Here is a 23,285-nt window from a genome sequence, read left to right on the forward strand (position 1 = left end):
ATTGATTAGCAAATTGTAGAAAGAATAAGTTTAGTTTTATATATAGGTAGGTGTTTATTTTATCAATATATATTGCATAAAATATCTTATACAGTCAATGTAGATCTAAAAAAATTGCTTTTATTAGTACATTTATTACTATTTTGTACTTAACGGTTAATTGTGCGTTATATACTTTATTAAATGTGAATAAATTATTACTGTGTCGACGTCTTGTAATTATTGTAATTAAAATAAATGAAAAAATGAATAAAGAAAATCCACGAGTTTATAAATTACTGGAATATAATGTAAATTAATAATTACTGTGTAGTGTATCTACTAGTATTTACGTATAATATCTATGGTCTGGATAACTATTTCTATTATAGCAACAATATAATTGGCTGATATTATCTATGATTAGCTGCAAAGAGCTGTCAAAAATGGGATCTTTACGTATTTTACGATCAATTTTACTGGAAACAGTCCAAAGTAAGTAAGATTGAATTAAGAATTTATTGATAATAGCATCTATTTAATTAAACTAAACTATCCAAATTCGTCGATGAATTCATATTATGCTTCACAGAAAGTACGAGATTTGTAGGTTATGTTGCTTTTAGAAAGAAAGTATTTTATACCTGCTTAAAAGTTTTCTACGTATTTTAAATTTATTCATTCGTTTTATAATCAGAGCATATGTAACGCTTTATATGTAATACTTGTATTTGGGATTTAATTTGTCGTCACTGCATTTTTTTCGTTTGATCCTCCTTCCAATGGGTAGTATATTGTTAACCAAGATCTAAACCAAGATACACCGGGTCGATGAACAATGAAAGTTGGAATAAGTACTAAAAAAAATTGTGTTTTATTAAATTAAATCAATAATCAATTCCACCATAAATTGGCAGTTAACACAATTGATTAAAATAGCATTATCTTACCTTACTACTGCTAATATACTCTTATTCCCTCTCTTACACACATTTACATGTATGTTCTCTCTCACCTTACCCCTTTTAATATAACTTCTCCCTGTCTCACTCTCTCCTACACATTTACGTATGTTTTCTCTCATGTCTTACAGATAAATAAATCAATAGAAATATATAAGTAATTTACTTAATTATTTTTCAGGCCAACACAGTATCCACACTTCTGCAGTTTGTAATACTATCCCTTGGCGTGAAAAATCAGGGCTACCAAAACATAAAAATGCCTACGGCCCTCTTACAGATTTGCCTGATTATAAATTCGTAGACGGCAGGCCGACACCTTTAGGAGTAAGCTAATTTTGCATCATTTTTAAAGAGGTCTAGTGGGCAGAGATGTAAATATAGTTTTTGTCATTGGTTATTCTTCCTTCTCCTTATTTCTTCAGACGTTTTAGGCTTGCTACGGAGGAGGCTTTTGATACTCTGAAAGAGTCGGAAACATCAAAGAAAAACAGAGAAGGAAAAATACACGGTGACATCTCAAAACTGCAATAACAACTAGCGATAAAAGTCTAACGCAATATGAAATATGTATGTTGATGAAAACCTTTCTTTTTCGCGAAAGAGATTCTCTATTTCAAAATGATGAAAACTGCTAGCTTTTTAACATAATTTTATGCTCAATCAGCCTATCAATTTTATAAACTATTTAACTAACTAATAAATAATAAATAAATAACTCATAAACTATTTATACAGATAGTGCTAAGAGACTAGAATTTACAAATTAATTAAGTATATTGTTTTATGAACTATTATATACATTGATAATCTTGAACAAAAAGGATGTTTGACTTGTACCAGCGAGATAACACAAGGCTGTTATCGGCGGCTATCGAGGGTAGTTTATCATATTTATGTATTGAGATTGTTCCAATAAGTTAGCCGTCTCTAAACTGTCAAAACTGTCTATCTCGCTTTACAAGTTAACACAGCTAAGAGAGGTGTTGTTAAAATATAGCACTTTTTGACAGTTCAGACGGTTAACTTATTCAATTCAAATTTATTTATTTTACATATAATGAACATAACAAATTATAAATTTAAAGCGTTCATGACATGACATAAAATAACGTTACCTTACTTTGAAAAGGTTCTAATTGCACTTGACCATGTTTTGAGCTATGAGCGTTTGAAATTTGGAATGGTCATAATTTTCAATATAAAAAGACATGTAGATAGAACTCCGGCATACTGTTAACACCCATATTTGACAATAGATGACTCTGAAATGAACGTATATGATAGAATATGGCTAATGGAACCTTTTCACACCAAAAAGTCATTTTAGGCCAAAATGTTAGTTAGAACCTTTTCAAAGTAAGATAACGAAGTGTTAACAAATAAAAATACACAGAAATGTGAGTTAATAATACAATAAGTAATAAAATAAGAAATAAAATAAGAGGAAAAAAATAAAATAACAAAAATAAAAGTAGATGGAAGCACATAGAGTGAACTTTGATAGACCCTATCTTAAAAACTCATAAAACAACGTCCACCTAAATTCACCCTCACGTAAGTGGAATATATCAATATCTAACAATATCAATATCTATCTAATATTTTAACAATTAACCTCCTCAATACATAAATATGATAAAATAGCCTGGATAGCCGCCAATAGCAGCCTTGTGTATAGAATAGATGCGCAGAACCAAAGTATTAACATTATAATACAAATGTGGCTGTAAGTGTACAGCCTGAGTGGACAGCGTTCGGTGGGGTGGGCGCAACCCAAACTTATAACCAAAAAAAGACATTGTCTACGAACATTTTCACACAAGGTTATACGTTTGAGTTGCGCACGCCGCTCACGTCCCGCCGAACGCTGTCCACTCAGGCCGTACACGTAGGCTCTGCAAAAGAACAGACCATCATTAAATATTGTAGTTATTACAATCAAAAAACCTTCTTTCATAGAAATGGAGCCTAAATGTTTGAAATTGAAGTGAAAAAGGACCTCTGGTCTACTAATTAAGTTAGTTACAAATATCTTTGCATTGGACATTCATTTGACGATAACTACACACTTCTACTATGACGTTCCACTATAATATCAGATTCATCCAATTGGTTAATTTTCATTCATAATTCTTGGTGCGGACATTACCAAAATAAGTCTCGAATATTTAAATTCATAGGATTGGATAATGTATGTATGATTCAGATTCGACTTCATCTTAATATTTCACGCATCTCATATTACTGTATCAAAGCAGAATATAAAATTGTAGGTAGCTAAAACAATACATTGACCATTATTGAGATGAATAATCACGTAAAGCACTGAGAAATGTGTACAGTAGAACCTCGATATAACAGACTAATGCGGGAGAGGGGTTGTCCGTTAAAGCCGAAAGCCCGTTAAGCCTCAATTACATTGAGCTTCTTTACCGGCTGTTTATTGGCGAATTTAAAAGCGGGCGATTCAGCTACTGCGATTTGATGATTACACACAAAACTTTCCATTCGCTGAGAAGCCACAAGCCAGCGACTATTTTGTCGGAACGTAGTTCGTTTTTTTACCGAGAGGTTGGTACTGCGCTCTACTGCGCAGACACAGTAGGCCCACACGCCGGCGTGTAGCGTGTAAAGTTGACCGGCTTTCAACTTTTCTCGGTAGAGTGTTTACAACCTGCTTATTCGATGATTACACTGGGCGACTTTACAGGCAGATTGTAAATTCGCCAATAAATAGCTCGTAAAGAAGCTCAATGTAATTGAGGCTTTAGGTATATAAAAGCACAAACAAAATCCTGTTTATTCGTCTTCGGATGATATATCCAGACACACGTGGAGTGACGTTAATGTCCGATGTCGACGAATATACAAAAAAATTTATTAGATCATCGAGATACGATCTTATCACTGATATTTTTGTTTTTGGGCATGTTGATTGTTCTTGCTCGCTATCTTCAATTCCTTCCTCATTTTCCTCATCTGCTATGCATTTCATTTTCAGTCATGATGTGATAACCAGGTCACCTTATTTCTCTTCTTGGTCGTGCACTCATGGCTGAGGATCGTGACCACATTTAAATTTCGCCATCCTTTGAGCGACCAAGCCCTTATTTAATGGAGTAATAAATGCATACATTCACTTCGAGTAGACAAATACTGCCGTGTAGCTGTGTGAATTAGCGGCCAGCGTTGCAAATGTCAGTGGTACGTTCAGTCCACGAGCGGGACAGTATTATGACTCAAATTCGAGTGCGAGAGGCATGATGTGATTATCATGCGCAAAACATTGTTTACATGTGGCGACACTTGGATTTAACCTTATCACTGCCAGCCAATTTTTACTAGGCGGACACTTGTAGGCCAGCTATTTTCGGAATAAAATAAATCCCTTAAAAAATATGAAATAGGAACAGAATGATAAATATTTGTGAAAACTTACCAACACAACATGTTTATCAAGTTTATCGTGAATATTTTCACACTAAAATGATAAATATTGTTTAGAAAATATACACAGAATGTTTATTCAGAAGTTATGACGTTTACAAGAACCTGCGAGTTAACTCGTCCGTGGCATGGATCAAGTTTTAAACATGTATGACATTAACAAGACGTTTTTAACAATTTTCACATTTGACAGGATATTTTGTCTGTAATATCCGAAGTCCTTTATATCGAGGTTCTACTGTATGTAAGATATGTAAACAAAGCATCAGACTTCAAACTAGAATGTGAGTCACCATTTTAATGTCAGGGCTGCCAATAGAAGAAGAATGTTAATGAACTTTTTATCGATCCACACGTACAATCGTTTGATTCGAAAATCAAACTGCCTTCAAAAATTCTAAAACTCTTTGTAATTGACCTTTTATTATTCGTTGCAGGGTCATCAAAAGCGGAGAATGCTACAGAACCGAGAGTACGCCAAACAAATCGTGAAGTATTGTGCTGAGATGGATTTTGCTATTGAACGCCAGAAGATGATCCTAGCAGACAAAGAATCAGAAAGGCAAACTATCTTGGCTAATAGATTAAAGCCAAAAGGTCATAACGTGTTGACGGAGTCTTAGTTTTTTTTTACGATTTTTCAGATTCCTTAAAAAATTGCATTGAATTATTAATTAGGTTGGTAAAACTGTCGTATACCGCCGCCGCACTAATTTTTTTACTGAAGATTCCAAAAAACTGCCGAAAGCGTTGTATTTTTTATCGATACATTAATGAAGGTAAAACAAAGTGAAAACATCATACAATTGACATATATGCTTAACCTCCATTACCTGCCATGTCACCACACTTTTTCTAGTGTACGAATGAGAAGCGCCTTTCAAAGTCATGCTGGGAGTGTCCCAGGAAGAATTCTCCATGATTGTGGTCCTAGTGTCTTGGATTAGGATTTTTAGTTTTCATATTCAGTTCTACAGTTATACAGTTCTAATGTTATTTCGGTTGATTCTAGAAGAAAAAAGAACTTTCTCTCACCGTATGATAGGAATAACTTATTAATTACTAAAATATTAGGCCTTGTGGAAACTATGTCGCAATAGTCGATTGACTTAACTAAAGGTCGAATATATTTGTTTCTTTTTTATCAATATTCGGTGACACTTGGAGGATGTCATTGACATGGTGACAGTTATCCGAGGCAGTTAGGAAATGGCCTATGTCCCATATTATGTCCCTATGGCCCACCGCTTAAATGTGTCAAAAACACATACTTTAATTGAATGTATATTTAATGAAACTATTTTTTATGACACTTGACTCTCAGGTAACATCTCATATGCACAGTTGTTGGGAAATTTCAGCATGATTAGTATTGCACTGGTTGCTTACATGGTAAAGCTGATTGTCCGGAATGTGATAAATATTATAGGTTTAAGCCCCTTTTTCAAAAATATTATTTCTAATTTTAGATTTTGTGGTGTTTCAACATGGTATTCTTGTTGATATATACCGTCCGACTATCGAAGTTTAGGTCCGCCAGTCGACTTGCGATTGCCGAAGGTTGAGCACTATCCATTCTATCCCCTTTGTAGTCTACTAACTTTTATGAATGTGACGATACATTCTTCTTCGAGCAGGTTGTTGAGCTCCATGTTATGTCATCGTATTCTTAAATGCATACAAAAAAGCATCTTTCTTGATAGAAAAAAAGGCATTTGTCATATTAATTTTGTGTTTTCAAACTGTTTTTGCGATGACAAATATATATTTAAGGTGTGGCGGTATTCTGCAATTTTACCATTAGTTATTTAGTTATGTATTATGTGTCTACAATTAAGTTATTTCTCTTCTGTTTATGTTAAGAGTAATAATTAAATAAATAAAATTCTGTTGATAAAAATTTACTTTATTTTTCATTTATATTTAAAGTTATTTGACACTTACATGTTAAAAGAATAATATATTATACAATAGTGTGCAACGTACATTGCGCCCTCGTCAAACATAAAATTTATATTATAATAAAAGTTAAAAATAATGACCAAACTCAAAAACTTAGGATAAGTTATATTTCCTTCCTTTTGACCTTACATTTTTATATTTTTATTAAATGATTTGTTTTGGATCTATTTTAGTAAATACTTCTGTGTTGTATAGGTCTCTCAGCCAGAGTTGGTGCGACACAGATACGAAAGATTGTGTGTATTGGTGAATTTCTGAAGAATACAATATTCTTTTACAGGCTGTTCCTTTTTTGAATGCGTCCGTGTGAGTATTCGTTCGCCTCAACTCTGGTTGTGCGATCTATACCTACATAATTGTTTTCAAAATTCAAAGCGATAATATTTCAAATAACCACAATTACATGTTACCAAATAATGTCAGATTGTGTCAATATTATGATAGTAAGCGTAATTTTTAAATTTGGAAGGTATACAATCTTGACTTCTTGCCAGAAGAAAAATGAGCAATCATAGACAAAAATATATTTTGATAGTTTTTTTTTTTTTTAATTTGTAGGTATAAATTATTATAAATAAAGGGCAACGATTATTGTCACTCCACATAAATCTAACTTAATTTAGATTCAAGTCTTATAGACTAATGTAAAGTAAAATTATAATATTTACAAAATGCCTAAATATGAATAAAAATGGTTGTTTATATTTTCACACAAAATCACAACAAAAACTTACACATTTCTACAGCCTACACTTGCTATTTCAATAATGAATATGTCTACAGAGTTTTGAACTGTTTGTAAATCAAATTAAATTTTAAATGTTCCTGATCCAGTTAGTAATAATGGATAAAAACATAGAAAAATCTTACTCTAAAATGAACTGAAATTTAAATTTTGTCTGTATAATGATAGTTGTGGGAGTATAGTTAATTGAGGTGCTGAGGATTAAACAAGTACACGTGTGATAAATAAAAAAAATGATTTTTAAGAGCAGTTTTCACATCACCACATACATACTTATAATATACTATATCGTTGCTAATTTTATACAAACACGTAAATCAATTTTTGTCAGTTTTGAGTTGTTTGATGCAATGAATCAAAACATACTTTACAACATAATATATTTAAGCGATAACAAAAACTCGTATCACAATAAAAGACTTTTATAAATATTATAAACTCGTATCTTGAGTTACGTGTTTGTAAGTATACAGAATACTGAACTCCGACAGATGATTGTACTGAAGCTCTTTCTCGTAAATCAAGATACGTGTTTGCTGCAGTAATATTCACAGTAAAGTTCCAAAGCATTCTCGTATCTCCGACAATATGACTGATCGGTCGAATGTATAGTGCGATAAATTGAAGAAACAACATGTTTTTCATGAGAACATGTGTGACTATACTAAACGGATATTTCATAGAAGAAAATTTATTTCTTAATTAAAAACTGAGAGAATAAAGTTGTTATTTGCTTCTCCTGAAAAGTTGTGTTTTTTGAGATACGTGTTTGTAGAAAATTACAGACGATATGTGAAACAATATTTTATGTAATTGTATGAAAACATTATAAGCATTTTATTCCCAACACTAGTACAAGGTTATTCAACTTGTGCTATGAATTTCACAGTTCTGTCAAATGTTTCGCGCGTATTTTCTGACATATCTTATATTAATACTATCGACCGAAGATACTTGATGGAATTTGAATTGAAATTCTAAAAGATTTAAGTTTTGTACACTGACTGTGTATTTACCTTTTGGTGTGTGTACATAGTGCCTGAAGATGCCGAAAGGCGAAATCCGGGCTGAAAAAAACTTAATACAATGGATCGTTCCTCCACCGTACAGCGCATATAAATTGTACAATCATACTATGAAAATGGCAAATCTTCAACGGTCGTGCTGCGAAAATTAAGGTGAAAATTCAGTGGAAATCATCATTGGAAGCTATATTCGCAAGCTGATTAAAAAATCCAAACAGACTGATAGGGTTCTGGATCGCCAGACTCCTGTACATATTTGCCCAGCCCAAACGTGAAAACATTACTGCTGTTTGGGAAAGTGTGGCCGTAGAGACAGAAATGTCGATTCCAAGAATAGTGCAATAACTTGGCCTCCAATACAGCTCTTTATGGCGAACTTTGCATAAAGACCTTCACCTACACCCGTATAAAATCCAGCTCACGCAAGAACTAAAGCCAATGAACCATGGGTTGCATAGGAGATTCGCCGATTGGCTCTTAGAAGGTAAGCATTTGAATGATATTGTAATCCATGTGTATTTGTAAAGACTAAATTATTGATGGAAATAATTATATTCGCAAAAGTTAACAATATGTGTGTTTGTTCAATTTACAATCGCATATATTTAAGTTTGGAGTTGATATACCGGTACACTTTCATTTGTTTAATCCTTGGCGCCTCAATTATGAAAAAGATAAAAGACAAATAAGTACCGAACACAAAAAGTTTGTGTACTGAGGTAGTAAGCATGTCGATAGATGAACTATTAAAAAGAGAGTACATCGTCACTTATTTAGACATAATATCGTCACCGTTCAGGCAAAAGTCACCAACCCTAAAAACATAGTTTTGAGATATCGCAATTTGAAAGTTTGAAAATGTAGGAAAAATCAGATTTTAATGTTTTGAAGGTTTTATCTACATTAAATTATTTTCTCATGTCTTCTTAATAATTTATTTAAGGTACTTTTACTTTTTGATGCTAATTAAAACATCTGGAAGGTTTTAAAGGAGGCAAGGTAGCTCAAATTATGGTTTGGTGACTTTTGCTTGTTAATAATCTGAACAATGTTAGCCAAAAGAAGCATCAGTAAAACTCACCATCCATAGTATAGTGACTTTTGCTTGTATATTTATAACGAAGAATTTTTTTTTTATAGAGTCAATAATGTCTATTCACCTATAATGACTTTTGCTTGTTAAGATTTTATCGAAAGTCATTTAGTGAAAAACAAATAATTCGGATTTAAGCAAAATTTTACTAACTAATGTACCGAGGTGAGTTTTGCATCTTAAAGAACATAATTTTACGCTTCCGGTGACATACTCAACTCAAAACTGCCATTTTCAGGGTTGGTGACTTTTGCCTGAACGGTGACGATATTATGTTTGTCAGGTAGGTAGGTAATAAAGGTATTGTATACCTATTATTAATTGTATTTCATTATAACACGTTATAATACAAATAATAAATGGGTAATATTTTTGTGTGGAGAATGTGGATTATAAATATATTTTTGGACCTCTTAAAAGTTCTATTTTTTTATTAAAAAATTGGTCAGTATTCTACAAAGGTACATTTTTATATTGATGGGATTAAAATATTGTGTACATGCATTACATAATATGTGTAAATCTTATGATACAAATTAGGTATATTATGACTTATCGAACAACAGAGAGAAAATATAAATCTGTAACGGTTTCTTGCCGTTAATAATTTTATTTATTAACCAAGATTCATTTCTGTTACCTACATTATATAAATTAGTTTGCAATGGTTACATATTTATTTCTCTTTGTACAGTTGATTCTCGATTTACAAGGGTTGTAAAAAATAGGGGAGAAAAACTTATAGTCATCTATATTTTTATACTATTTTATTGTATTTTTGAATGTTAAGGCTCATTTAGACGAGTCACTGCGGATGATCATTGTGGATTGATCCTGGATCCGCAGTAAATTGAATGCTTATGTTCACTTATTGTTTACACGCGTCACTGAAAGTGCAATACTCAATTCATTCCAAAATGGTGTCAACTGGAATTGCGGTGCAGGTTGGAATTCAAACAATTTGTGTTTGTTAGATGAATGCAGAAATTTCATTGTGAGAAAGAAGAATAGGAAAAAGAGGCGTTGGTGGATAAAACCATGGGTAATGTAACGTAGCAGTACTCAGGCCGCAGGGCGCAGTGCACATGCGTGGTGTGGGCAGCAGTGTGCGTGCGCAGCATTTTTGAAAAGATCCATAGTGACCAAAAAATGATCAAAAAGTACTAGTTGAACTTCTCTCACTTTTGATTTCGGATGATCACTTTCGATGATTTGTTGATGAATGTGCGTTTACACGGGTCAGCGGGAATGATTCTTCTGCGATGATCGTCAAAAGTGAATTATGTAAACGGGACTTAAATTACCTTTTGGATATTTAATATCAATGAGCACTGCCAGCCAATGTGGGTCTTGGTCAGTTTCAGCGCCTTTATTCCATTGTATTCACCACTATGCATTTGCTTAGAGTAACCAAAGTAATATAATATAACAACTCAATAATCCTGATGCAAGATATTTCACTCACGGTGGGTATAATGAAATAAAGGTGCAGGAAGCGTCACCTCTTCTCTGTGTGCCGCATGCTTCTCCCATCACCCTGGCCTATAGGTGCATATTTCTATTTTCTTTACCCTTCCGGTCTGTCCGATCCAAAGAATATTGATCCACTATATTATCCTATCTACCCATGTAAATCGAGAGAATTGCATCAATATTTTTGGTTGAAAATAAACAATTTTATTAACTGTCATTAACCGGTTCTATGCCTTCAACAAGTATTCTCGCTCTATGAGGCTGTGATTGACAAGCCACACATAAAAATTCTCGTCCGACTTCAAACTCAAATTACTACACGCCACTGTCGATTGATTTGTATAATCTAAAAAATTAAATACACAGTGACATCTGTTTGAATAATTAAGAAATACTTAGCCACAAATTATCGGTATTATAGCGGTTCTAGGAAGAGCTTCGGTCCACATTCAACATGTGTCGTTAAAAATCTGAGGCCTGTCAGATACTGCCATAGTAATAATATCGTGAGGCATAGAAAAGCTCAATGTAATATTTTCACAGAGAACAAATATAACAAAAATTTAAAGATTGTTTATTAACAAACAACATTCATAATGATTAAATTAATATTTAATAATAAAAAGGCACATTTTAAATTCCACTTAATATAAATGACGCTAAAACAAACATTATTTTATATTTTATACTTTTTAAATTCAAGCTAATATTTAAAATGATAAGTGAATTTTTACCATTTTGATTATTCAATTAAAATACGTAATGTTTTAATTCACCATTTATAGTACCACCAACATAAGAATGCTTACGGAAAGAAGGCATTGTAATTTAAACATAAAGAAGTATTCGTGGGGGTTACTGCCAAAAGTTGGTAAGTCTCAAAATCATGTTATGGAGTAATTGCAATTTTAAGTTTGACGTGCCCTATAAAAACAGGCATAATGCTAATTTCTTTATATTTTATGTGCATGTTCTATATATCGGATGGCCTTGAATTTTTTTTCTAGCATACATATTTATAATATATAGACACAATATAATCTATTGTTAACTCTAAATACATATCTAAAATATCGACTTACCAACTTTTGGCAGTAACGCACAATATTATTCATATTACAAATGTGCAAAATAACAAAGATTTATAAAATTTTATGCTCTCCCCTATTCGTAAATGTTCTTATGTTGTTGGCAATATAGTAGGTAGGTATACAATCAAAATCATAAATTTACTGACCGATACATATGAATTGAGGGGCTGAGAAATAAAGCGGTACAAAAAATGAGTTAAGAGCAGTTTTTATATCATCACTAATGTAATTATTTATGCATGAAAAAGGATTTAACTATATAACTGTTTTATATGAAAATTCATAAGCATTTAACATTGGATTACATTCCGTAAACACGTATAAAGTGTTTATTTTTCCTAGCAATCTATTTAATATGAATATTTTGCCTGAATTGAAATTGTATCGTAGATGTTCAGTTTGTACGGATATACTTAGAGTGATTTTTGGAATATAACAATAATATTATGCAATTCTTGGACCCGACATTGTAAATCATTGATGAATAATAAAATTGCTTTGTACTTATTGAATTTTAAAATTAGGATGAAATTTAACAAACTGTTCAAATCACAGCAAAAAAGCACACTTGAGCTTTTCCTCTCCCAGTTAACTGTAAACAATCTATCAATAATAATTAATAATACATGTCTACTTTGCTATGGGTTCGAGGGTTGTCAAATTATGTGAGTTGTAAATTTCATCTTTCAGATGAGATATCTGTACCTACTAACAATGGTATCGTTCCCTATTTTCAAAACATATAAATATCTTCGATATACAGGGTCTCTAAATAAGTAAATATAATTTCAAAAATTCAATTTATCATTTCATATTATAAGTAGTTACATAACTAATGAATATTATTCTTCAGTAATTATTAAGATATTAATTTGTCGATATATATATTATTATATTGAATAATGTTTCATTTTAAATGTTTATTGTAGTGATATAAAATTCTTACATCTTCTTCTCTGGCACTATAGTCCGGAGTGGACCACGGCCGTCTCGAACAGACTTCTCCAATCTGCCTGGTCCTCCACTCTCTTTCTACATTAAATCACTCGCAAGTCTCACCGTAGGCCATCAAGTCACCGAAATCTTTTTTCTTCTAGACCATTAAACATGAGACGTTCTGTGAGTGCTTGTACATCCTTTCATATCACGTGGCCACTCCATCGTAGGCATTGGGTTTTTATAAATTTGACAATATCAGCAGACGTCCCAGATGTCAACCTTCCAGATGAGGCCAAAGAGTTTTTGCGAGTTTTTACGCTTTCTGTAGTTTCTGGGACAGTGAATGTCAACATTTCTGAACCATAGTACAATACTGGTGTCTAATGATATAGAATAGATTATAATATATCACGGGCATTCTGGAAATATGTCCTATATACAAAATAACTAACATTATAGTGGAGCCAAAATATTGATTGTAGTATTTTATTTTATATGAAGCTAAAATTATATTGAATTTATGTAAATATTGTAGTTTTAAATCTTATTTTTTGATCAATATTGTTAAAATTTGTTTATGCAGTAGGTTTTTTTATGCATCTACAACCAAATGCAATTATTGTATGACAATAAATGCCCACATATTCATTCAAAAAATTTCCATAGAATTGTCAAATACGACATTTATTGCCAATCCATGCAAAATATAAATTTCCATAGAACTGTCAGATAGGACATATTGCCAATCCATGCAAAATATAAATTTCCACAGAATTGTCAGATAGGACATATTGCCATCTATGCCAAATATAAATTTCCACAGAACTATCAGATAGGACATGTTGCCAAAATGACTAAGATATATAAATTTTATACAATATTTTTAGAGAAATTTAATATTATTACGGTAAGATGGTAAACAATTCAATAGAAAATGTATATATTATTTGATAATGTTTGATAATATTTATTAATATTAATATTGATTTGCTAAGTAGATAATAATAGCTTTAAATAGTGTGAATCATCAAATTTAATATTTTTCACATTCTTAAATAAATAAGCTCGTTTTAAAATAAGTCAATTGTGTTTCAACTATGACAGAAATTAACGATAAATGTCTGCTTTGATAATCTTATTGTAAATTAAAAATTATCAAAGGCTACTAAATACTTACATACATAAAAAAAGCTAATGTTATGGTTAAAAAAGAATTCCATAATCTCTACATAATAATAATAATATGTATATTAGATATATAGTGTCTAATATAATACCATATAAAATGAACTCATAAAAATGGCTTAATTTAAACGATTTGTATACATTTTTATTTATCTATACAACGTTATGAAAACCCTACAAGATAATAAATATTATTCTAAAGATTTTAAAATGTTCTGTACTGATAAAGGGAAAGAAAGGATTTGTTTACCTTTGGATTCTAACAATTTGATGTTATGCCGTCATATTGGATAAAATGAAAACGAAACAGCCACATGGCTATATTAAACACCACTGAATTGGTGACTTGATTGCATAAAAAAATAGGATAGGAAGCTTATTAAATGATGAATATAACGTGTGTTGAATCAATGTATCTACGAATCTCGGGAATACACTGATACGGAAATGGCCGATCAACTGATGTAATAGAAAAGAGGCTCATCACACGGTTAGGACATGCATTCTATGACATGTGCTACAGCTGCACAGATTCCGGCGTCAACTCTGTTTCACCTGTGGTGCTACACAACAATCTATACGCTGCAAATTTGACACGGCAAGAGGCCATTGTGCTTTCCATTTACTGGAGTATGCCATGAGTAAGCCACTGGGCGTAGTGAAGTTATGTAAGTTAAAAAAAATTGTGACACTGTTAATGCCACAAAAGAGTGGCAACGGCAACGTGTTGGCTTATAATGTCGTGGGTCCGGCGTTCGAATCCCGACGTGTGTTTTGACCTAAGCCGGCTCTCACATCAGAACTCGCCTCGCCTTAAAACGTGTCGAATACGTCGATGTGACGCCATCGTTATTTAACAAAACAACAAAACACGCGTTGCCAAATAGAGCTGCGCAGATTGGTCGAATGCAACTGTTTCATCTGAAAAAAACATATGGCTGTTGCAATCGACAAGTTGCATCCTTCTCGGGCTCCGAGTCGGAGGGTCGATGTCACAAACAAACACCTACGAATTGGTCATTCCTATACCGGCTCGCCGATCACCACATTCAAATTTCAATACGTTTCGAAGGCTACGTGCGACTGTCGCTAGATAGCTGTGCGCGGTATACACAAGCAACATTGGACTTTAGTTCTTGGAAGGTTTGTTCGGCGCACGAGACGAGTTCTGATGTGAGAGCCGGCCAATAGGTTGAGCGAACATCTATTTCTCATAAAAACAAAATCTTCACTCTGTGAAGGCCCATATAATCCTATTAGGATCAAACATGGTGACGTATTGTAATATTGACCCAAAATACAAAAAAAATGTGGTCTTGTTTTGTTTTAGTATGACAGCATAACAAAGCACTAACGTTAAGTTGGTTATTACTTATTCTATTATGTATTTGAAATGCATTATTTAAAGTGCCTATCTGTCAATTATAGTCATAGATAATAATATTATTATGAAGAGGGTTTCGAATTTTTAAATTAAGAACACAAACAAAACGAAATAATATGTTGCCACTTATAAAACATGGAGATTCTCGCAGTTTTTAAATTTAGAATCTTCTTTTCCTAGGATCCACGTGAGCATTTGGCGAGCTTTCATACTAGCTCTGACAACTCCTCTAGATTTATACCATTGCGGCGCTGGGGAAGTTTCTCTTGAGCCGAGGGACGCGGTGTGTTCTTGCTTGAGGCGTATTTGATTCAAAATACCGACGAGAAGTTCGTCTACGTTGTGACTTATTCCAACTGATATCTCAATGAATTTCGCTCTGTACGTGCACGCTAGGCATTTTCCATCTGAAAAAGAAAGAGTGTTACATTTAGTTGGACATTATCGTCTCTGTTCTGGCAGAACACACTAACTGGAGAATACGAGTTTTGAGTAATTTGACTTTGAAGTTGTTAAAATGTTTGAAATAATGGTCTATCATGTGAGTTTATTAGGTAATCGTAAAAAGGATGACTTTCAAATAAAGACTGTTTATTTATTAAGAAGGTTTTCAGACGGTAAAGTTTGAAATAAGGAACATTTTGGTACTAACTCAATATGTCATTTTTTCGAATTAGTGTCTTCTGCCAGAACAGTGACAATATTATAATATATAGGTACAGATGATTCCGATTAACTGGGCTATTGGTGCATGGCAGAGTTCTCTCGCGAATATCATCAGTAAGGGATCTTGGCATTATGTTTGACAGTAAACTGACGTCATATGGACACCATTTTTTTTATAAAACAGCGCTACAAATGTGTGCTTTGTCTTGTGTACTTTCCGGGTCTTTTCGGATGTTACAGTATTAAAAATTCTCTATAACTCTTAAGTTAGAAGCAGACTTGAGAGTGGGTCTATTGACTGGGCCCATACATCAATTGAAGTACGGCATTATGGTAGAGAGGGTCCAGAAGAAATTTTTGAGACTTCTTTACTTTCGGCTGTATGGATATTATCGGAAACCTTATCCGCCTGACTTTCTAGTAGGTATGCTTACATACTGTAACTTAAAATTAAGAAGGGATCTTTATTTAGCTACATATTTTTCCAACTTATACGTGGTGTAAATGGAAATTCTGCCATTGGTATTATTGACTTGTGTGTCTCTGATAATTATCTTAGAAATTGGGGGCATCCATTTTTTTGTTCTCCCAAGGTGCAGAACTAACCTGCCATTAGTAATGCTAATTGGGAGGGCAATAACTATGTTTATTCAAATTCCTTCGGATATTGATATATTCCACTTGCGTGAGATACGTTGGACGTTGTTTTATATGTTTTTAAGATAGGGTCTATGAACCTAGTTCACTCTGTGTGCTTCCATGCACTTTTATTTTTATTATTTACTACTCATATTATGTAGGTATATATTATATAAAATATAATATATTATATTTCAATTTCAATTTCAATTTATTCAATTTCAATTTCAATTTCAATTTTACATATTGTGGACATTACAAATTATAAGTTTAAGACGTTCACAACATGACATTTAGAAACAAAGAAATATTATTAAAACAGTTTTATGTACATAACACAAGAGATAGATCAGTATTAAGGTATTCTACAGTATAAATGTGTAAATACAAAAATATTAAGTACATAAGTACAAGGAAATACACCGGATGAGTTAAGCAGACCCTATTTTAAGAATTGAAAAAACAACGTCCACCTAAATTCACCCTCACGTAAGTGGAATATATCAATATCCGAAGCGATTTCATTAAACATGGTTATTGCCCTCCCAATTGGCATTACTAATGGCAGGTTAGTTCTGCACCGTGGGAGAACAAACAACGGATGCCCTCGATTCCTAAGGTAATTATCAGAGACACACAAGCCAACACCACCAAGAATGGCAGAGTTCACATTTTGTATATATACCTTGCGTTGAAACTGTCCTACTCCTTGCCATGTCTATTTTATTGGCTACAAGCAGTGCTGGTCTGGTTCTAAGAAGCTCTGCATCATGAAGTCGCGACAGTTCCTGCTCCGCTTTTTGGAATGAAGACTTGTCTACGACTGAGTATATCACTACAAAGGCATCTGGCGGGTCCATTCTGTCAATTTCCTCCTGGAACAAAGAAAAAAATAGCCTTTAAGAATAGATTTCTTTGACAAAAACCACCTTTATTTTTATAGACCAACATAACTAAATGGTAGTATGGACTGCTATATGGTGGGTCTAATTTCAAATTCCCTTCTTTGGATCAATGGTGGGCTTAGGGATGTGGAGAACTGAACTGAAGTTGAGCCTCTCCCCATTATAACAAATAATAATATAAACCATAAATCACCTAGGAACTTCATCGTAAAATAATTATTAAGTATTGAGTATTATAAGTGTTATAATTCTGAAGTAAGATGGCAAAACATGATATGTTCGTTTTTCTGGCAAATTGAGTTATATATGTTACGCCGAATGTGCGAAATTGAATATTACATGAAATGGGCAAAATTTTGCCTAAATCATGAAAAATGCCTTATTCATGAATTAGACAAAATATCTGAAGAGTGATTAAACATTAGAAATTAAACAAATGTGTCAAATGTCATTGATTATAATATAAAAATATACCAATCAATAACTACAATGACATTCATATCCATTTACTATGCGCAAAAAAAATCTAGAACTATAATATGATAACGGAAGAATTTTATTGAAAAGTATTTTCGCGATTTGATTCGTGCTTGGGTATCAAACGTGCAATGGTCGATTGAATGTTTGTGATAGTTTGTTGACACTTGTTAGCTGACCTCAAAATGGACATTCAGTTGAATAATTTAATTCAAAATTACAAAACCTAACCTAACCTAACCTAACCTAATAATAATAATATTATATTATGTCCAATTATAACTAATAAAACCATCCGTATTAAATTTACTTTTTCTTCTGTCATGTTGACAGTTCAAGAATTCCATACCCTGGCGAATTCATGTACTCAGCAGAAAATTTACCTAATCATTAATAAGGCAACAGGCTTGACTATTACATGAATTAGCCAAAATTTTGCCCATTTCATGTAATAGTCAATTTCGCACATTCGGTGTAACATATATATACCTTCAGACACGTCTCAGTGAGATCTACAAGATATCAAAATATGGTATTAATAGCTCTGATAGGTTGGGAGAAATAAGCTGTGTCAATATGTGATATGTCCATTGTTTGAATGTCTTTTGAAGTTTAAAATTGCTCTCCTGACCAATTTAGAAAAACGGACATATCGTGTTTTGCCATCTTACTACAGAATTATCATACCAACGGTGAGAAAAATACACATTTTTAAGATATTTCTAAGAATATTTTTTTAAATTACATGACGGTTTGAACTGTTTCGAGGTCCCCTTTTAAATCTTCTGACAAATCAATTGTCTTTTGCGTCATAGGATCTCGCCCATGCTTTGGATTTAAAGATGTTACAAATGTTTAAAATACCTAATTATCTTGTTAATTTCGTATACATTGCATAGTAAGATATAAAGGGGTTTATGCATTCTCTTGTGCTGCGAATTAAATAAATACCTGGTACTATTAAACTATGTGGAATAATTAGTAATACACATTTTGTTTTATTTTAATTAAGAATACTTATTTATAATGTATTTCCACCAATAATTTATTCACAGTCATCATACACGGAAATAATGAGACATGTAGGTATTGTCACATAGGAGATTTCTTCAATAATTAATATTGGTGGTAGATAATAAAGAACATAGTGTTTTATCGAATTCGTATGTGAACAGAAAATATTTAAAAAAATGTATAAATTTTGACAGAATTGTCACATCCGAGGTTTTAACAACTCAATCACAATATATCGGCGATATTCTATATTATCTTTTTCCACTTTGGGTATCCGATTTGAATGGCTAAAAGTTATCCTTCGTAAATGTGTCAATTAAAGATACCTATCTACCTATGTTTTGTGTTAAGCTCAATTTGTGGTACATTATAGTAAATACAAATTTGGCTCCAAGGAATGAATAATTATTAATGTTCCCTCCTAACTCTTCAATATTCCTATTATTCAAATTGTGGTTGAGTGAATGGTCGAACAAATAAATTAATAATCTTTGTCAAAAATCTATTGACAACATTGTAGGATTAAATAGACAGAAATATCTAGGAATTTTAAATCAGAAATGCGAGAATAGTACAAGAGGAAACTGTTTAAGTGTCGTTTTATCATTGGAACAAAGCGGTATGTAGCATAAACAATTTTATTTCAGGTCACACGGAACGGAGTACATCTAGGCAACCATTTGTTTGGGGATGAAACGACTTTAGGAAATTATGTCGCTGGTATTGCCAGCTATGAAAAATACATATCTACTTTTATATTTTCGGTTTGTTTTAGCTGACTTTTATCTGTGACCGTAAAGTTAAAAAAAGTCATGACGCTCAGGACTAGTGGTGTGTTGCTAAATTAATAATAATTACAAGATAAAAATAACTTTTTATATACAACGTTTTTAATTTCTGTTGAATCATATATAAACTTGACTTGACTAGCTTAAACGATCAAAAAAATTTGTACTTGATAGAAATAATACTGAAATGTCATTTTGACATGTCATATTGCTTTCCATAGTAATGCACGTATATATAAATAATTTAATTGCTAGGACCTCAGACCCCTAGCAACCAATAATGGTGTCGAAATAACTTTTCATACAAAACAGAATTAACTGAAAATGAATTCAATTCTCCTTAAAAAAAATGCATTGGCATCGTGTTCTGATATATTCAAAAAGTTTCAAATGTCTAGCTAGTCGGGAAGTTAGTTAAAAATCGATTGCAAGATTTGTACCGGACAAAGAACCACCGGACAAATAAGAATACGACCTAAGAAAAACGTAATAAGAATAAAATAATAAAATAGTACCGAGCCGTTGTTTTTAAAAATCCCCCCCTTTTATAAAATACATTTTTCAATATTTCGACGGATAAGTACCGAAAATGATTAGGTACTTACAGTTATTGATATTATACAAAATCGATGCAAAATGCTAAAGATTGAAAATTTCACCCTGCTTAATAAAACAGGTACCTAAGTGTTTGTAAGCATATTAAAATATGAAGCTCCCATTACATATTTGGTAAATTTTTGGCTCTCATTACCCTACATGTGGGGTAATTGGAGCCAAATGTGTTTTTTGGGAAAACGTTTTTTTTGTACCTTAGTAATAGAATTTTTGAATGGAAATTGCAGTAATATTATTACTATGTAACCAAAGGACTCATTTCAACTCTTAAGGTGACGCATCAGTAAAACGCCAAATAATTTTCAACTGTAGGCGCGACGAAATTTTGGACTCGCTGCCATTCAGTGAGAGAATGTCGAGCCAGAAACACGTCACTTTGCTGCGTGATGGCGACGGGTCAATTAATTCTAAAATCGTGTAAAGATGACTAAAAACGTTACCCATTTACTTTAAAAAGAAAACATGTCAATGAATATATTATTATTATTACTAATAGAACAATAAACAGAACATAAAATAGACGTATGTTGGATTTATATGACAAATAATATTTCGTTTGACAGGCGTCATTTGCACCCGCGACCCGCAATCCGCGCATCGCCTAGCAACGATCTTTTTAGACCGTGCCTCAACTAATGCATGGCCTTAATAATAAACGATTAGAACATTTTGTTACTTTTTTCAACAATTTCCTCAGTAGGCTCCAATTCCCCCTTGCTCCCCTAATACCCATAAAAACGTCGGAGACCTGACCAATCGCTTCTTTCGCATAATTTGATATATTAAAGTGATTGAAAATTATTGTTTATTAATGAAAACAGCTGTCTGAAGAAGTGCCGGAGTGCTGGACACAGTATTATTGGATAAATTTATTTTGAGCGGTAGAGTTTTATTTGGTCCATCAATTTGTAAAAGTATATATATGACCGAGAAGAGAGGAGGGAGCTAGGAGAGGTCCTTCATCCACCAGTGGGTCGACTTCTGATGATGATGATGAAGATATCAAAATATATAATATCAACCAAACCAGAAAAAAAACTTGGTGGTACCTACCTTCCCTGCACCCAATAAAGGCATTAATTTGGTGAATGGAAGATTCTTTTTTACCAGAATTGATTAGAGTTTTTCAATATTTAATAAGTAAACGAAACATTATTAAAATTGAAAATTGTTTATGGTATCAGAAAGAATGCTGTGTGAGTAAAAAAAACATTGTATGTATTCATTATTTTGACAAAATTGCACAGATGTCAATTAATTTGCAAATAATTCGATTTACAAAACACTCCGTTTTGGCGGATAAATGGTTATTGCATAAAATGTCCATTTTAATTCTTTCAACGTCTAATAAATGTAAATTTTTAAAAATCTGAATAATAATATGTTTGTTTCCGTAATTTTCGTGTCCGTAATTTTTTATGTCCAGAATGTTCGTGTGCGGAATTTTATGTCCGCATTTTTCCGGTGTCCGGAATAATTACCAAATCAAGTCATTTACTTAATTTATGTAACGTTTATAATATATCGATCATGCGCGATCTTATTAAGATAATATGGGCCTCCACAGAGTGGAGGGAGGTATGTATTAACAGATTTTGTTTTTACGAGAAATGGATGTCAGCCACTTGCTCAACCTATTAGGTCCATACTCTGACTCATACACAAATTGAAAAATAATATGTGTACTTGCCAGACCCAGGATTCGAACCTAGGACCCACGACGTTATAGGCCTATGCTTAAGCCGCGCGGCCATTGTGGGCGAGATACAACATTTCTTTAATAAAAAATAACATTATATTAATTTTGTATGTATTCTAACTGTTTTTTTTTATATTCATGTCAAACTACTGATTTCTGAGATATTGTAATTTATACATATTATTTAATATTGTACAGTAAAAACAAAACAGTTTCTAAATCCCTTATATGTGGCGAATCAGTTCATAGGTTGCATGTATATTTTGCAGAGAGAAATTTAATTCCACAAGCGCTTTTGGAAATGCCTGCATTGGAATTTTCAATTAATTTTGGGATTATAGGGATGTGCCCATATACATATTACGCTCTGCTTTTGTAGTGCAGTGGCGTCGGCTGCGTTTGTATTAAACCTTTCGACAACATTCCTGTAACATCGAATTACAGTAGAACCTCGATATAACGGACTAATGCGGGTGAGGGGCTGCCCGTTAAAGCCGAACGTCCGTTATACGAAAATACAAACAAAATCATGTTTATTCGTCTTCGGATGACAATATATTCGGACACGTGGAGTGACGTTAATGTTCAATGTCGACGCGCTTGCTTTCGGTAATCCTGCTTTGAAAAAATAATCAAGTTTTGTTTGCACCTTGGAAGTCTGTTTTTTATAATCAATTCTCTAATGCCGTGTCCACATTGGCAACAAGTCGCTGGCAACCTCAGTAAATTTCACGATAATTATCATAATTTATATGACCATAAATTATTTTATTTGAAATTTAATGAGGTTACTAGCAACTTGTTGCCAATGTGGACACCGCTTGAAATTACGAAAATGCGTGTCATATTTGTTGTGTAGGGGGTCGTCGATGTGAGGGCCAGTGGAGTTGTGACGAGGAGAGATGAGAAGTTGTTGTCGTGATTATGAAGGGTGTGAGTTTATTTAAATTGCATAAGTATAGGTGTACAATAGTTACAATAATGTGAATCACAGCACAGAGCGATGTGCTTCGGTCGAAAACTTACAATCGAATAATTCTCTTTTTATCAATCATGACGTACTGATTATTATTTTATCAACTTATAATCATGTAATAATTAGGCTATTAACTAACTAAGTGAGAACAGATATACAAAGATTATTGTCGCGGTCATTGATCTACAAAGTAAGCTATAATTTGATACCTACATGGA

The 23,285-nt window shown here is 32.7% G+C and overlaps 2 protein-coding genes across 2 annotated transcripts in view; one reads left to right on the forward strand and one right to left on the reverse strand.

The window, feature by feature from the left end:
- The first annotated feature begins 383 nt into the window (after positions 1–383).
- Positions 384–6,295, forward strand: mRpL52 (mitochondrial ribosomal protein L52). Its single transcript, XM_085959832.1, has 3 exons — positions 384–474; positions 1,123–1,268; positions 4,829–6,295. Exons 1-3 carry the CDS (start codon positions 399–401, stop codon positions 5,012–5,014), a joined length of 408 nt encoding a protein of 135 aa, XP_085815958.1. The 5' UTR covers positions 384–398; the 3' UTR covers positions 5,015–6,295.
- A 9,001-nt stretch (positions 6,296–15,296) lies between these two features.
- Rgk3 (Rad, Gem/Kir family member 3) overlaps positions 15,297–23,285 on the reverse strand; it is a 339,001-nt gene continuing 331,012 nt past the window's right edge. The window contains exons 5-6 of the mRNA XM_085959861.1: positions 17,279–17,468; positions 15,297–15,695 (exon numbers count right to left, since the gene is read on the reverse strand). Coding sequence (XP_085815987.1) covers positions 15,415–15,695; positions 17,279–17,468 — 471 coding nt within the window. The 3' untranslated portion in view covers positions 15,297–15,414. The remainder of the gene's footprint in view (positions 15,696–17,278; positions 17,469–23,285) is intronic.

Source organism: Rhyacophila brunnea, unplaced genomic scaffold, assembly GCF_057557595.1.
Source record: "Rhyacophila brunnea isolate RB1 unplaced genomic scaffold, BYU_Rbru_1.0 scaffold_9, whole genome shotgun sequence".
In the NCBI taxonomy this organism is placed as follows: Eukaryota; Metazoa; Arthropoda; class Insecta; order Trichoptera; family Rhyacophilidae; genus Rhyacophila; species Rhyacophila brunnea.

Bases quoted from the DNA above. Each gene is read 5' to 3' on its own strand.
- mRpL52 (XM_085959832.1), top strand. From the start codon at position 399: ATGATTAGCTGCAAAGAGCTGTCAAAAATGGGATCTTTACGTATTTTA. The intron at 475-1,122 runs GTAAGTAAGATT...ATTATTTTTCAG, and splicing joins TTTACTGGAAACAGTCCAAA to GCCAACACAGTATCCACACT. The intron at 1,269-4,828 runs GTAAGCTAATTT...TATTCGTTGCAG, and splicing joins GCAGGCCGACACCTTTAGGA to GGTCATCAAAAGCGGAGAAT.